General features: G+C 39.8%; 2 protein-coding genes across 3 annotated transcripts; one reads left to right on the forward strand and one right to left on the reverse strand.

Moving 5' to 3' along the window:
• Positions 1-343: 343 nt before the first annotated feature.
• Positions 344-7,490, reverse strand: LOC117939373 (cytochrome P450 4F3). The gene is made up of 13 exons (XM_034864682.1): positions 7,197-7,490; positions 5,821-5,965; positions 5,652-5,705; positions 5,284-5,411; positions 4,252-4,373; positions 4,015-4,161; positions 3,448-3,553; positions 3,298-3,364; positions 2,291-2,420; positions 2,049-2,182; positions 1,413-1,477; positions 739-821; positions 344-641 (listed from the first exon to the last, which is right to left on the reverse strand). Exons 1-13 carry the CDS (start codon positions 7,398-7,400, stop codon positions 422-424), a joined length of 1,605 nt encoding a protein of 534 aa, XP_034720573.1. The 5' UTR covers positions 7,401-7,490; the 3' UTR covers positions 344-421.
• A 1,224-nt stretch (positions 7,491-8,714) lies between these two features.
• On the forward strand, positions 8,715-15,827 carry LOC117939372 (insulin receptor substrate 2-A-like). Of its 2 annotated transcripts, none has more exons than XM_034864679.1 (7): positions 8,715-8,864; positions 10,265-10,763; positions 11,369-11,618; positions 13,629-13,878; positions 13,970-14,606; positions 14,986-15,422; positions 15,455-15,827. In XM_034864679.1, exons 2-6 carry the CDS (start codon positions 10,279-10,281, stop codon positions 15,404-15,406), a joined length of 2,043 nt encoding a protein of 680 aa, XP_034720570.1. In that variant the 5' UTR covers positions 8,715-8,864; positions 10,265-10,278; the 3' UTR covers positions 15,407-15,422; positions 15,455-15,827. The 2 variants fall into 2 exon arrangements, with proteins under 2 accessions (XP_034720570.1, XP_034720571.1); XM_034864680.1 differs by having other exon boundaries at positions 10,265-10,757.
• The last annotated feature ends 1,566 nt before the right edge of the window (positions 15,828-17,393 follow it).

Here is a 17,393-nt window from a genome sequence, read left to right on the forward strand (position 1 = left end):
CTTTATTAATTCAGGTCCTGAATTAATTGGCTAGAGCTGAGCAAGGTCCTAAGAATACACAAGTTTTTGTTTGTCCTGAACCTTCAAACTTCACTTTCTCTGGCTTTAAAGAGTTAAAGGATGAGGATAAAAAACATTTAAACTCAGGATTTATTTCAAACTTAATATCTAATGTTATTAGAACAATAATACATGATGCAACAGAAAATTGCATATTACAGTCAAATTACATCACAAATGGAATTACATTCATTTTGAAAGTGATAACAAAATCATGAAGCCTAAAAAGGCTTTGTAGAATCAATAAAGTAAACCAAAATTGACAAGGACAGTACTAAACATCCAGATGTGATGCCAATGCTTTGTTGTTGTTGTTGTTGTTGTTGTTGTTGTTGTTGTTGTCAGGCGTCATCTTGTTGGATCATTCATCCTGACACTCCTCCAGGTTGTGCAGGATCAGGGGCTCCAGCTGCAGCCACAAACCTCCCTCCGCGCGCAGGACGAGTTGGGGGAGACGCCGAACTCCCCCAGAGCGGGACCCGAGTTCAGGGTTCACCCCCGGGGTCAGACGAAACCTGAGCAGTGTCAACGCCACGACGACTCGGAGCTCTGCCAGGGCAAATTTCTGACCAATACAGTTCCTGTAAACAAATACAGGTTCTTGTCTTTACCAGCAATATGCCTAATTTGGTAAAATCGCAAATTTTCATATTTGAAGCTGTAATAAGGACGCAGTACCTGGGGCCTGAGGAGAAGGGGATGAAGGCATGAGACGCCTGTCTTGCTGTGTTTGTAGGGTTAAAACGCAAAGGAAGAAACTCCTAAAACAGAGAAAGTCATAGGTCCTACAGTGGCTTGCATAAGTTTACACACCCGTGCTAAAGTTCATTAAAAAGAGGAATGAAAAAACATCTTTTTGAAATTGATCTTAATGCCTTAATTAAAAAAACATAGAGATTGGCATGGTGTTATTTCAGTTAGCTTAATAGTCGGTTTGATTTGCGTTGAGAGACCTTGTGAAGGTACCCCATGCCTATTGCTATATATGGTAAAGGGTATGGGATGGTGTGGGGGGTGGAGGGGCTAGGGGAACTTTATCAGGATTTGCCTGCTTCCATTAGAATTTAACATAGGGGTGTGTTACTTATGCCCCATGTATTTTAAGGAAACATTTATTTACTTACAATACATTGTTCATTCACATAGTATGAGCTGTCCAGTGTCATTTCTTAAAAGGCTGGATTTTCCTATTTTTTTTCATTTAAGGCATTAAGATTTAAGAATTTCCAACAGATTGTTTATTAATTATCTTTTTATCAACTTTGGCGTGGGTGTGTATATGTATGCAAGCCACTGCACATGACAAAGTTGAGCCAAAGTTAGAAAAAAAAGAAGATTTTTTTATTTCTTACATGTGGGTTTGTCCAGACAGCAGGGTTGTGGTGTGTCCCATAAATACTCACCAAAGAGATGGCACCTTGGGAAGAATAACAAAAACAACTGCTTTGACATTAGTATTCACATATGCATGTGTTCAAATAGATCTAACTATTGTGAGGGAGCTTCCATGGCAGGGTCAGCGTGAAGGGGACACTAGTTCGCAGGAATAGATCGGAATGGCTAAAACTATTAGAAGTGTCTCACAAATAAGGAGTGGTTTTGAAGATAATACTGTCTCCCGGTAACAGATAAACTGACATGTGCAAGACAAGAAGAATCTAAAAACACAGTTCTTCTGATTGAACAGACATATGTGTGTGTACAGAGGCCACTCTCTTTGTCATGAAAGTTTGTTCACTGTTTGAATTAATGATCTGAAATCTTTGGCCTCGTGATGTTTGAAGTCTCCGTCTTCATTTCCTGATCTCACCCCCGATGTCAGACATTGGCTTGATTTCACTGCTTCACTAACCAACATTCACTTCCTTATTGAGGTTGGCAAATCCCTGAACAATGTCTTACACAGATGGGAAAAAAAAAACGAAAAACAAGAAACGGCTTTTGACCTTTAAAGTCTTAATGTCAAACAAAAGTCTCTCCCCTCTCACCCTTTGGTACAGTCCGATCCCCTGGCAGTGCAATGTCCTGGGTGTACTTCCTTGTCACAGCCTGCACAGGAGCGTGCAGCCTGAGAGACTCTCTGATGCACATGGTGGTGAAGGGAAGCTTGGACAGATCCTCCCTTCGAAGAAAGATATTTTTCACTTCACTTAACGCTACAGGGTTTCACATTGTGAAAAATACAATGAAAACATCCATTGATTCAGGTTGTGTGTGTGTGCCTTCTGACCACTCTATTTCCTGTCTGTCTCGTCCTTGCATCAGATCCATCACCTCCAACCTGCATTGCTCCTGATAGTGCTCGTGGCGTGCTAAGTTATACAGCGTCCAGCAAATCGCACTGGCTGTTGTGTCATGACCTGTAGGAAAAAGTAAGACAGGTTAGATATCAAGGTCTCAAAGCAAGCTCATGTCAAATTTTGATGTAATGACTTGAAGGATTATTTTTTAACCCTCCTGTTGTCTTCAGGTCAAATTTGACCCCTTTCCAAAAAGTTTCTATATCAGAAATTTGGGTTTCTTTAAAACAACTTGTCCAAAAAAGTAATGTGGATGGTTCCCAACAACGCCTCTCACAAGTTATTAAATAATCAGTTCACTACTTTAATAGAATTCTTTTTTTTTTCTCGAAATTCTTAGCATTTGGAGAAAAAACTACTGGTAAAAGAACTTTTAAAAAAAAAGAGAGAGAGAAATGTGTCAAATAAAGTGACAAAAAATGTGAAAAGATGTTGAAAAAAGTCAAAACAAATGTAAAAAAAGGGACAAATGTAAAAATAGTTTTCAAAATTTGGGGAAAAACCCACAAAAACTTCAAAAGGCTCAGAATAATTCGACAAACGTTAAAAAAGTGACAAAAACACGCAAGGGTAAAAAAAGACAAGCAAAACAATGTCCAGGTCAGTGGGACAGACAACAAGACAACACAAGGGTTAAAATATTTAATATTTAGATATTACATCTTTTTTTAGATGCTATATATTTATATTTATCACTACATGCTGTGCAAACCCTTAAAGGCATTTAAGCATTCATTTATTTTAATTCATATAAATAATAACTCAACAGTGTTTTTAATTGTTTTTGTGCTGTATTCTTTTTAAGCTGTGAACTTTGCACATACTCTCGTACTACAGTGTACTGTGGTATGACAATACACAAATCTTGAATCTTGAGTCTTAAAAGTAGCATTTAGCAGTGTCCCGTAACCGTCAGCGAGACTTTACAGTGTCCCACCTGCAAACATGAAGGTGTTGGCCTCGGCCTGGATCTCCTCATCTGTTAGGCCTTGTCCATCCTCATCCTGCAATTAAACAGAATGCCAATTTAAAGCTATTTAACCGTCCCTCCACCTCACTCATTTGTACTTCTTCTTCTCTCCTATACCTTTGACAGCAGTATGATGTCCACAAAATCTTTCTTTCTCTGTGGTGCTGTCTTCTTCTGTTGGCTGATCAGGGATCTGCGCTTCTGAACCACCTCCCTGGTAAAGCTGCAACGTTTTACCCACATATACAATATAGAATAGACAGTAGTAAGTTATTGATTGTAGTATAAGATACTATGTTACTAATTGATGCAGTATGATGAAAGATACAATGTATGCACTACAATGCACTAAATAAGAAACTGTTACAATAAAAAAAAAATACATACATACATACATACAAACATATACATGTTGCACTTTTTCTCGCTCTGGAGGGAACTACTAGAACTGTTGGGTCCTTGTAAATTATAGAGTGTGGTCTAGACCTACTCTAACTGTAAAGTGTCTCGAGATAACTCTTGTTATGAATTGATACTATAAGTAAAATTGAATTGAAAAAGCAATGTTGAAGCAACAGCTTGGCTCTCATAATTTTCCAGTAATAACCTCATCATTCTCATCAGACTTGAAGGTTTCTATATTATTATCTGTGCTACACTGTTGCATTATGGTTCAGCCTGTACCTGTGCACAATGCTTAAAGCCTTTCTGAATTGTTTTCCCTGCTGTGTTTTCCAGTAAAACCAGTCCCAGTGGTGCAAAATCCTTTGGCGACGATCTATGATGAGGTCGCTCAGCTCCACGAGGGCCGACACGTACTCACTGGCAGACCTGGAGAGAGAAAATAATGGTGCAAAAAGTAGAAGTACAATGGAGGAAGAATGTACTTCTAAACAGCTGGTAAAAGTGTTTCCTCCTCACCACTGACAGTTGCTGTTGTAGCTAAAGGCACATTTCAGTAAGCTGTCCAGGGTCATCAGCGTGACATGGTCAAACATCTCTACATTAGTAGTGCCTTTAGCCACTAGGTGACGCCACTTGTCCTGAAAGACACACAAAGGCCACTCATATGCACAATAAAGAAGAAATGCACAAAGGCATGCACAAAGACGGTTTGGAGAAATAAAAAGGGGGGGGGGGGGGAATCCAATGTGAAAATAATACACAAATTAATTAACACATACATTTATACAGACATACATACATACATCCATACATAGGGCCTACCGGTACATACGTACATACATACATACTGTACATACATACATATATACATACAAACATACATACATAAACACACATACATACATACACACATACATACATACATACATACATACATACATACATACATACATACATACATACATACACACACACACATAAGGACCTACATACATACACACATGCATACATACATACATACAAATAAATAAGAACATACATACATACATACATACATACCGGTACACATACATTCATACATACATACATACATACATATATACATACATAGCCTACTGTAAATACATTACAAAATGAACATTATTTTAAAAGAAATAAAATAATATGTAAAAAGAAATATATAAATTTAAAAGAAACGGAGGAAGGAAAAACTAAATAGGAAGTTAAATAAATAGGGGGAATGATACAAAAAATGACTAAAGAGGCAAAGTAATACAGATACATCCATTTATGTCACAATTGACCAATACATTAATGCCTACATTCGTTTTGAACACTATTTTAGGTAGATTAAATGACACATAATTAAATTATCAAGTTGTGTATGTTAGATATGCAGATACCTAAGGCTGTGTACACATTTTACACCGGCATTGGTTTTAAATGCAACGCAGGATCAGAATCCCGACATGATTTAAAAAAAAGATATTAATAAATGACAGCAGATATTTGTGTTTTCTTGCATCTGCACACTGCTCAGTGTCTTACGTGCATGATGTTAGTTGAGGTGTTAAACTTGGTCACGTAGTTCTTCAGAATATCAAAATGAAAAGCTGGAGTCAGCAGCCGTCTCCTGCGGGACCACTCCTCCCCGTTGCTTAGCAACAGGCTCTGTCCTGGGACGTAAGAGAGAGAGAGAAGGTTTGGAAGTGAGGATGCCAGTACATTGTAACCAATACTTAGGTAGACATTAGTTATACACAGTAATTGGAATCAGTCGTCTGACTTTATTATTGTTCATCATGTGACGTTTATTTGGTGATGGAAAACCTGAAAACACCATGAATATAAAAATAAACAAAGGCAGTCTTTTTAGCTTGAGTCCCATAGATGATCTTAAACCAGACTGGACTCACCAAGCCATGGACGCAGATGGCCATAGATCAGCTCATCTTTCACTGTTATACTGGCTGGATGGATGGAGGGAAGGAGAAAAGAACATTAAACATGGAAGGAATCGCCAGTAACACTTCCACTGACATGAAAGATGAAAAAAAGTGTTGTTTTACAGTAATGATGCACTACCCGGTGCCGTTAGCAGAGGTTTGACAAAGTCCGGGTGGAAGAGTCTGACCAGGTGATAGAAAGGGCCGAGGAACCAGCTGCAGGAGTGTGTGTACATCTGCACCAGGTCATCCACCTGCAGGAGACCTTCTTCTGTACTCTGCATCTGAGGCACACATAAATATCAGTTAACCCTCATGTTGTCCTCGGGTCAAATTGACCCGTTTTCCTATTTCAACGTTCTATTTAATTCCCCAAAATAACATGATTGATTTCACACAACGCTCTATGGCAAGTACTAATCTCTACTTTCATTCATTTTGGGGCGTCTTGTTCAATTTTATAGCATTTGAAAAACAAATTGAGGTGGTTTTGTAAAAGTAAAAGTTTACATATTCTAGTCTGTGATTATCTATCAACGTACTTTCCTTTAATTTTAGTCAAAATAATTCCTAATTTTTGCTTTTCCAACTCAAACATTAGGTATAATTTCCTATAAATGAGGTTTATTGAACATGAAATCCAAAAATAACTGTAAAACTAAAGTTAATAAGTTAGAGTTACTTAGTGTGACAAACGCTAAAAAGCAACAAAAGGGTTGTAAAAAGGGACAAAAATGTAAGAAAAAGTTAAAAACATTGATAAAAAGCATCATAAAAAGTGTTGATTTTCAATTTTGACGAGAAGACAACACAAGGGTTAAACAAAACACTACATTATGTAGTGCACATGAGTTTAATTTATTAAAAGGTAAAGGTATTGCCAGACTCAAGGTCCATTCAGCAGACAGACTAATACAACATGCATTAAAAAGAGAAAGATAGTTACTATATATACAAAGAAGTAAAAACAATATAAACCAGTGTTTCCATAGTGATGATTGGTATCATGTGGCACTAAAGCCAGGATTTGCCAGCAGAATAACATTGCTGTTCTGGGAGCCGTTCAAGCGACAAATGAATTTTTAGATAAGACTCCTCAACACTGCCTGGAAGGTGCTGACCCCTGCATTACATAACAGGTCACATGCACCAGAGCACCTGGGTTTGTTGGGTAGTATCCTCATACAGACACTATAAGGCACCTAATGCGTCTGACTCTGCATGCTTGCCTTTTTAAACTTTGTCCATAAAGGAGCAGCATACAAAGGAGTGTTTCCCTTCTTCTTCTTCTTCTTAATAGTAATGTTTTGCAACACTGTGAAACATCCTGTACCTCGCTGCGGACGTTAGATTTCCAGATGTTTCCACATTTACCAATCATTACAACAATGACATGTTTAAATGTAAAGAAATTACATCTTTACCTGGGAGCTGTCCAAAAAGCTATAAATGTATGTTAGTGTGTAGCTTTTGTGTGTGTGTGTGTGTGTGTGTGTGTGTGTGTGTGTGTCCTACCTGGCCCAGGTGGCCAAAAAGCCAAGAGTTTGCACGCGGCTTGCTGAAGCAGGACAGCCTGTACGTGAACCAGGCGTGTCGCACGACCAGCGTCACCGCCACAGCTGCAGCCACAGCTCCTAGTCCCGCACAGGCCCAAAACAGGACCTGACAGAGACCCGTCCAGCTGAGGGCCTGAGAGAGGACACCCCAGAGCAGAGACATCCTGGGACAGAGAGAGAGAGTGAGGAGTGTCCAGAGGTTTGCTTGATACTCACCCTGCTCTGACAGCGACTGTGTTCACAATGAGAAGTTACTAATGTCGAAATATGCAGAAACCAAGCTGCTTCCGCCACTCATTTCAACAAGAACGACTGAAGTAACAGTTATGAGAGAGACCACTTCCTTTGTCTGTTAAAAGAAAAAAGCCATTGTATCATGTTAATGGAGACTGAGTAGATAGGATCCTTTACTTGGATTATAATGTTTAATTGTACACCTATTTATACATGTACAGGCCAATTTATTCCTTTTTTGTTGTAGTTATTGAAGCCTTGCTGGCAGTTCTCTTGAGTCTTTGTGTTGTTGTAAATAGCAATGAATTGTTAAGAATTTGTATCATGAGGTCAAATTAAGCTATTTCTCTTTTTTCTTGTAAAGTGTGTTTGTGTTTTAATTTATTTTAAAGATAAAACACCCAGTGTTCGAAAGATTGTTTACATTTTTTTTATTTTTTCATAAGGTTTTGGTTGCCAAATATGTGAACATTAGTTTATGTTGCACTCTTTATTGCAAAAAGACAAATCCGATGAAGACTGAGGCAACAACCTGTTTTGTATAATGCTTGCAAAGTCAATGTTCATACAGTATTTTTGTCATTTACATAGTTCTTTTTAACTCTTATGCATCAAGTTTGCTTTAAGTCACAGCAAGATATTTATTTTTTCCCTCACAAGAATTTATTATGGGCGTCCATCAAGACAAATAAATACTATATCATTAATTTGATACTGTAACTTGCTAAATTTCATGTTTTTACGTCTAAATTTGCCAACCAAAACCATCTTTTTAATATTTGGAAATGAACTCAAATATTACATGTCATTAAATTTAATATTCAATAAACAAAAAAAGCTATTTAAACCATCAACCTATGTACACGATCATTGTAAACTCACAATGATGCCTTACTCTGACATCTCTCCATTAGTGCATGTATAAGTACTTAGCATGTGTGTGTAGTTCAGGCCTGTGTGTAATGTGTGTTATAACCACAGAGTGTAAATTGTAATTTACCCTTGCGGGATACATTAATCTTAATCTTAATCTTAAACTGATCTATTTGTTATTTAAATGCAATCACCCTGGCACAATGTATATTTCTGTTTTATTTATTTTTGTTCTGACTGCCTGTCTTTGAATGTTGTTTAAATAAAAACAATAAAACTTGTTCATTTCTTTCATTTTGAGCACGATGCCCCACTTTTCTTTACATTAGAGTTGGGTTTTACGAGGAGTTCCTGAAGAATCCCTTGATTGGAACCGGATGCACCTGAGCGGAAACTGGACTGAAGACAGGCGTTTTCAGAAAAGTTGCTAAATGGTTTGACTTCTGCTGGAAGCCTGGAATGAAAAGCAAGCGTTACTGTGCATGTTTCCAGTTGTAATGTTGCCACCTCTCAATTTCAGGTGAGTTTTCTCCAACATTTTTGTCCTAATGCTGTGGGTAAACGCAACCTAACTTAGCTAATTAGCTTAATTTCAATTAACTGGTGGTCGTTTCCTCTGCCAAGTTATGCTAGCTAGCTTCTACCATCTTAGTTTCCATGTCAACCCTTCACGACTCAATTCATCTATCTAATTATTTATTAAACATTTAAAAAAACGTTAGGAAATTATAGGTGTGTGTGTGTGTGTGTGTGTGTGTGTGTGTGTGTGTGTGTGTGTAAAAAAAACATTATTTTAAAATAGTTTCAGGTTACTTTTTTCAATCAACTATTCAATTGAACTTTATTTATAGCATCAAATCATGAATTATCTTAAGATACTTTACAGATAGAGTAGGTCTAGACCACACTCTTTAATTTATAAAGACCCAACAATTCTAGTAATTCCCCCAAGATCAAACCGTGCGACATTGGCAAGGAAAACTCCCTTTCAGGAAGAAACCGGGGCCGGACCAGGCTCTTGGTAGGCGGTGTCTGACGGTGCAGGGTGGTGGTGTGTTAACGGCAGCAATAACCGTCCCAATAAAGGTAATGGACCGGTGACTGCAAATAATAGTAGTTGTAGTAGTTCATGGTGTAGCGTTAGCTGGGCGTAACGGGACGTAGTAGGGCACCGCAGGGTGTAGCAGGGCGGCAGAGCAGGGTGCAGAGCAGGACCACAGGGACAGCTGCAACCATGATTTAGGTGCCACCCTAATCCAAGGTGGCAACAGAAAACAGAAGGGCTCCAGGGGAATAAGATCCCCAGAGCTAGGTTAGGAACCAGTATTTCTGGAACATGGACGCACACAGATGGGAAAGGGAGAGGAGCTCAGTGTGTTAAAGGAAGGAAGTCCCCCTGCCGTCTAAAACTATTACATCATAATTAAGAGCTGGTGCAAGGCGAACTGAGCCAGTTCTAGACCTGAGCCAGTTCTATAAGGGCTGGTAGATGAGTGAGACGATTATGAAGAGAAGCAGAGACAAATTGTACAATTTTTAGCACTAGAAACTAATACAGACAATTTATACCTGTTATGATTTGAACCAGGTCAGCTATTAGACACTTGTTTAAGGCCATCATTTAAAATGTGTGAAAATCATTTGACAATTATTGTGCTAAGAAATACATTTTGGAAATATTTAAGCGGAAGGAGAGAAATGCTAGTGAAATTAGAAATACTTTATCAATTGAGCTTGTAATATTGCTTCTCTACGTCTGTCGAGACAACCAGGCAATCATTTTAAACAACCCAGTACTAATTTAACATATGAAAAGCAAGCAACCCATTGGTTTTTCACTACAAAAGACGTTGCTCAGAAGTGAAGGCGATGCAGAAATACACAGTTTGTCATTCATCTTCCTCTGTGTGCATGTTTCAGGTTTTTTGCTTGAAATGAATGAAAATGCGGAAGGGCACAGCAGGTGTGCGGACCAAGCGAGATCTCTCCCTGCTTCCACCTCCCCTCTGTCGTCTTCCAGCTGCAGCTCCACCCAAACATGGCTGCCGTCTGACTGGCCTCTGGAGCCTTCCTGGACGCATGATCGTCAACAGGACCAGGACCAGGACCAGGGTTCTCGGCACCATTACGCCGAGACGGAGTCCAGTCCTGCGTCTCGTTTCTATGAGGAACTCTTCTGTAGGAGCCAGGGCTCCAACACTCTGGCTGGCACACTCATGACCTCCTCCCCGCCACAGAGCGATGTGGTGAAACAAAGTTCCCTGGGGAAACTGGAGCGGAACCACACAAAATATTTTGTCCTGAGAGCAGGAAGTCACACCGGGCCGAGTAGACTCGAGTGGTACAAAAGCCAGAAGAAGTTCACAGCAATGGAGAAGTCTGCTGGTAAAGCTGCGCTGTATGGCTCAACCAAGCAAGGGTTGGTTAAAGTAACTTCAACTAATTAAAGGTTTTTAAAGGAGCTTTACATTGGCGTGTCATCAGTGAAATGTTAAATGTTGTTTTTGTCTTTTAGTCAAGTAATTTGTTTGAGGTCCTGACTCCAGCCACTGCTTTGCCTAATCTTTCCCTAATTGACAATACTTTAATGTCTGAGGTCACATATTTTTTGTTTTGATTTCGAGTAGTACCAAAACTGTATTTAACAGAACCGGCCTTAAAATCCCCATTGCCAGACTCACCAGACTCCATTAAATAAACGGTACACAAAGTGTGTAAAGAGCCAGCACATTTTCAAATGTAAATGGGTGAGTTTAGTTTTTTTTTTTTTTTCTTTCAACCATATCAAAGTAGTGATCATAAAATTGCTGTTTTTTTTTAAATGGAGTCTGGTGGGTTTGGCTAGCAATTTTGGGGGCTGTTTTATATTAAAAAAGGAATCCTTTAACAAATAGGTCACTCTCTGTAGGGATGCTTTCCATAATGTTGTCAGACACTTTTGTTACGCCGCTGCCAACTGCAGTGGTCTTGCGTTATACTGGACCAGTTTCAACAATGTGTTCCCATCCATTCTTTATTTCCCAGGGTGATTTATCTGAGGTGCTGTCTTGGTGTGAGCCGGAGTAGCAGTTCCAGGAAAGGCCACACAGTGGTGCTGTATGCCAAGGATCAAACCATGGTGCTGGTGGTGGAGGACCAGTGGGAACAAGCAGAGTGGTATCTGGCCATCAAGAAACTGATGGAGGAAGAGCAGAAGGATGAAGAGCATGGAGAAGGGTTTGATGAAGAGGATGATGGGTATTGTACTCTGCCCCCTGTTGCATCCTTTAAAGAGGTCAGACCAGATTTTTTATTTTTTTTGCTGTCGCATGCAGTTGATATAATGCAGTTTTATTTGTTTACTGCCCTGCAAAAGAAGACATTTTATAGAATGTAGTGATGTAAGACCTCTTGATACACAATAGCCTTGACAACCAAGTCAAAAATGAGGTCAAGTCAAACAAGAGAAATATGTTCTGGAAAGTTATCTTGGTAATAATTCCATTATATTCAACAAGGCATAATTGTGCTATATCTATCGATCATGGAGGGGTCTGAAATTGTCATCGTAGGTGCATGTCCACTGTGAGAGACATAATAAAATAAAAAAAGACAGAAATTACAATATATGATCTTTTTAACTATTTATTTGTATGATACAGGTGCTAAGAAGCATTTGAACACCTGAGAAAATCAATGTTAATATTTGGTACAGTAGCCTGTGTTTGCAGTTCCAGAGGTCAAACATTTCCTGTAGTTTTTCCCCAGGTTTGCACACACTGCAGAAGGGATTTTTGCCCACTCCTCCACACAGATCTTCTCTAGATCAGTCCGGTTTCTGGGCTGTCGCTGAGAAACACGGAGTTTGATCTCCCGCCAAAGATTCTCCATTTGGTTTAGGTCTGGAGACTGGCTAGGCCACACCAGGACCTTGATATGCTTCTTACAGGGCCACTCCTTGCTTATCCTGGCTGTGTGCTTCGGGTTGTTGTCATGTTGGAAGACCCAGCCTCGACCCATCTTCAATGCTCTAACTGAGGGAAGGACGTTGTTCCCCAAAATCTCGCAATACATGGCCCCGGTCATCCTCTCCTTAATGCAGTGCAGTCGCCCTGTCCCATGTGCAGAAAAAAACCCCAAAGCATGATGCTACCACCCCCATGCTTCACAGTAGGGATGATGTTCTTAGGATCGTACTCATCATTCTTCTTCCTCCAAACACGGTTAGTGGAATTATGACCAAAAAGTTGTATTTTGGTCTCATCTGACCACATGACTTTCTCCCATGACTCCTCTGATCATCCAAAAGATCATTGACAAACTTAAGACGGGCCGTGACATGTGCTGGTTTAAGCAGGGGAACCTTCGGTGCCATGCATGATTTCAAACCATGACGTCTTGGTGTATTACCAACAGTAACCTTGGAAACGGTGGTCCCAGCTCTTTTCAGGTCATTGACCAGCTCCTCCCGTGTAGTTCTGGGCTGATTTCTCACCTTTCTTAGGATCATTGAGACCCCACGAGGTGAGATCTTGCATGGAGCCCCAGTCCGAGGGAGATTGACAGTCATGTTTAGCTTCTTCCGTTTTCTAATGATGCTCCAACAGTGGACCTTTTTCCCCAAGCTGCTTTACATTTCCCTGTAGCCCTTTCCAGCCTTGTGGCGGTGTACAATTCTGTCTCTGGTCTTGGCCACGTTAGTAGTTGGATTCTTACTGATTGAATGGTGTCTTTATGCAACTAATAACCTCAAACAGGTGCATCTAATTTAGGATAATAAATGGAGTGGAGGTGGACATTTTGAAGGCAGACTAACAGGTCTTTGAGGGTCAGAATTGTAGCTGATAGACAGGTGTTCCAAAAACTTATTTTCAGCTGTATCACACAAATATTAGTTAAAAAAAATCATACATAGTGATTTCTGTTTTTTTTTAAGATTATGTCTCTCGCAGTGGACATGCACGTACGATAAGAATTTCAGACCCCTCCATGATTTCTAAGTGGGAGAACTTGCAAAATAGGTGTGTGTGTGTGTGTGTGTGTGTGTGTGTGAGATAACCACTAAATGGAAATCCAGGGTGAGAGTTGGTGAGCAGTTAAAATTACAGAAACTAATTCATCCAAGTGTACAGTTAGATGATGTACCTCAACTTAAACTTCCAGGCGGTGTTTAAAGAAAATGTTAGTCTAACATTGTATACAGAATAATTAAAGCTTTCAAAAAAAACAAAGTACTGCCAGCTCTTGATTGGATTTAAATATCTCTCCTCGATCTATACCCTTGCTCCTTTCATCTTTGTCTAAGGTGTGGCCCGTCACGGTGAAACCCAGAGGTCTGGGTTCTTCCAAGTCCCTGTTGGGGGAGAGCCGGCTGTGCCTCACAGCTACGTCCCTCATCTTGGTCAGAGTGGCGGCATGCAGTGACTTGGCGTCGGTAACGATACCTTTGCTGAGTGTTCGGCGCTTTGGCCACTTGGATGGTTCATTCTTCTTGGAGCTTGGCAGGTCGGCACAAAATGGTCCTGGAGAGATCTGGATGGAAGCTAGGGAACAAGGTAATTTGGAATATGAGATGTTCTAATTTTACTTATTTCTGCGATACCATACTGTAGGACTGTTCCTCGTCTTTATGTCTGCTCTGTACAGGAAACCCAGCAATAGCCCAGCACATTCATGAGGTGGTTCGCGAGACGGTAAGGGCACTACGAGCTCTTCCTGACTTCAGCCGGTCACCAACCTCCAATCACAATCAACTTCAAAACCTTCAGGCCTCAAAACGCTGCCGAATCAAATACAGAGACAAACAGGTGAATGTGAGACCACTTGCTTCACGCCTGGCTTTGCCTCCCAGGAACCCTGAAATCCAGACAACTCCAACTAAATGTTGCCTCGAGCCCCGCGAACAACACAAAACGGAGCCTGAATCCGATCTGAGCCCCACCTCACATCTCAGCCCTTTCAGCCTTCATCAGAGCTCCATGTCTGAGACTGGCAGCTACATGGAAATGAAAACGGACCATCATCTCCCCGTAGACGAAGGGAGAGACAACGACTGCAGAACTGCCGTGGTGACAGGGGACCAGTGCGGCGTTGCAGCCAGCGGTATGGAGGGCTGGGAGCCAGGTGAGGAGCAGGGGCCCGGCTACATGATGATGTCTCCGCAGGGAAGCCGCGGGCGGTCTGTGCTGCCTCAGGATGACTATGTGACCATGGCGAGCCCACTTAAACACAGCTGGCTAGCTTCCTCCTCCCTCTCCTCTTCCCCTCAGACGTCATTCAACAGGTAAGTTGAGCTGTTAATTCTCCAATAAGTGGCAGCGAGAACCAGGCCTTTGTTTGAGACTCGGTTATCCAGTTGATGCAAACTCAACACTAGCTAACCAACTAGCTGTCTTCATACCTCTGACTGCATTAGTTGTATGATACAAAATATTGCAACATTAAAGGTTGACTACATCGGCTAAACAAAGGAAAACTGCATCTGTAAAGGAAAATACAAAAAGTAAACTTTTACCATCACAGACTGAAACACGCTTACACTACAAATAAAAGCATCAGATTTAACCAAGAGGATATATTTAATGTAATTTAGACTGCCACCTGTGTATTGTTTGGACTTATAAAAATACAACTTTTTTTGTCCTTTTCTGTTCTTTTTATAGCTCCACCTCTGACAGCTGCTCTCCTCTGCACCCATCACATCATCAGACCAACGAGCACAGCGGGCCGCACTGGCTGGTCACCTCTGTCCAACAGTCAGAAACAGAAGCTGGCCAATCACAGAAGAGCATCAGCTGCTCCACCCAACCACAGGATGGAGCAAGGCAGGAGCGGACGTCGGCCAAGCAGAGACGGCTCCCGGCACCGACCTGGGCCACCTCGTCTCCTGTGAGGAGTGTTGGTGGGTCCGGCGTGTTGACTCCGTTTGCTGCAAGTGGATCAGGCTATACCAGGTCAATCCAGGCTAATCCAAACTCTGGTGCTGGCCGGTCCAGCCAACTCCAAGCGGCATCACGCCAGATTGTTAGATACCGGCTTTCTTTGTGCCTGCCTTGTTGCCTGCAAGCTGAAGACAGACATTGAGTCTTTGTAAAAATTCTCATGGTCTGTTGTCCGCTTTTGTAAAAATGTATTGTTTTGTTTACATTAATAATCTCAACAATCTCAACTATTGACTTAGTTCTGGTTCAGCAGCGGACGATGTGGTTACTGTCCACAAAGAGTAAATCTTAAGCTGAGTGAAGAAAAATTGATTTAAATTTTTCAGCGTCGTTACGTTGAATGAAATTCTTACATTGAATGAATCCTTCAGTATGTTTAAGAAAAAAAAGTTGCCTTTGACAATTTTAGTCCGTTATCTGTCCAACACACTTAATGTTTGGTTTCACTGAGCCACCTTTTGCCAGATAATGTTTCTCTTTTGGCTAAACAACACAGCACTTGAAGATGCTCAACTGTTATATGAAATAATTAAAAGAATAAAGTCACAATAATGCATTTATTTCTGCCCTTCTTTGACAAGTTCAGACAGCTCAGTATAAGACTTTGTATGTTATATTTAATCAAAAGCAAATGTGTATTAATGAAGATACTGGGCATTGTGTCAATCCGTGTTGGCAAATCACGCTAAATAATTAATCTTCAGAGTCAAGATTATATTCCTGATTTCATTGTGGAGCATCGTGAGTAAAGTAAATTTGTGACTGTAAAAAAAGTGACTGTAAAAAAAAAACTATTGCTGTCATACATTTTGTGCTTATTGACATTCAGCATCAAGCACAATTCCGTAAATGAGTTTCAAATATTGTATGTATGCACCATCCATTTGTTTGTCTGAAATGCACCTTTTTAAGATTTGTGAAAATATGAACAGTAAGGGAGTGATATGTACTTACTATATATAGTGATATGTACTTACTATATGATCAGGGGGTGTAAGTCAACCAAAGTTCTCCAGTGTGCTGCGTGCACATTTTGCTGCAATAACCATTACCTTGTAAGAGGCTTCTTTTTTTTTTTTTTTTTTTTTTTTTTCAGCAATATACTTTTGTAATATTTGTCTCTCTTCCCCATTCTTGAGGTATGAGCAGTCAAAAGCCAGCCAGCCAAAAGCTGAGAGGAACTCAGGTATACAAACGAGGTTTCTCTCTAATCAAACTGATCTTTCAGACTTACCAGGGTCAGCGTCTACTCTAGTGTGTGAATAATTCTCTATAACATAACTAATATACAGCTGCTGATTGAATCCAGTGAATCATGCAAATTATTGAGCTTTTGAAATGGAACGTCATCTTTTAAAGAAATAATAGATTTGACGTAATGAAGACAAATACTCTTATTTACTGTATGCACTATATTCTATATAGTGCTATAATACAGTAAGACACATATTTCTAATCTAAGGATAAATGTACACATCAGTCTCAAACAAAACTACTTTTATAAAGGCAGATTGTACAAATAGTTTGAATATACTCTGTTTTTATAGTGTATTTTCTTCAGTTATTTTAGTTTTCTCTGCTGTTGAAAACTAGCTCAATATAAGCTGAAATATATATTTCAGCAAAGTGTACTTAAAGTATCAAGTACTGATTTTGCAGAAGAATGGCCTACATCAGTTATTTTATTATATATCATGAGATTACAACAACTAATAGTAACTATGACAGTCAATGCATTATCTTCATAAATAAAGATTTTTTTCTATGCCGCTAAATGTTCAGGAAGTATCTAAAGTAAAAGTACTCATGCAGGCAGAATGTCTCTGGTAAATTGGTTATTGTACCATATTATATTTATTAGAGCTTTAAGTGCAAAGCACTTTTCTAAGCAGAGTAACCACGAGCTTAAACAATGGCTCAATCCACATTCCTTCAATATGTATGTAAAGCACATAAGTGCCACATTAATATACAACTGAAAATGTATAGAACTACAACACCCAATAAGTTCCTGAACTAACACACCCGTCTGAGCGCGCAATTCTATATTTTCTACCCTTTTAAAACTTAAAATGTATTATGTAAAAAGAGAAAACGGTGAAGTTTTTCTCAAGGGGACGTAGGAATAA

Source organism: Etheostoma cragini, chromosome 24 (genome assembly GCF_013103735.1).
Source record: "Etheostoma cragini isolate CJK2018 chromosome 24, CSU_Ecrag_1.0, whole genome shotgun sequence".
Classification (NCBI taxonomy): domain Eukaryota; kingdom Metazoa; phylum Chordata; class Actinopteri; order Perciformes; family Percidae; genus Etheostoma; species Etheostoma cragini.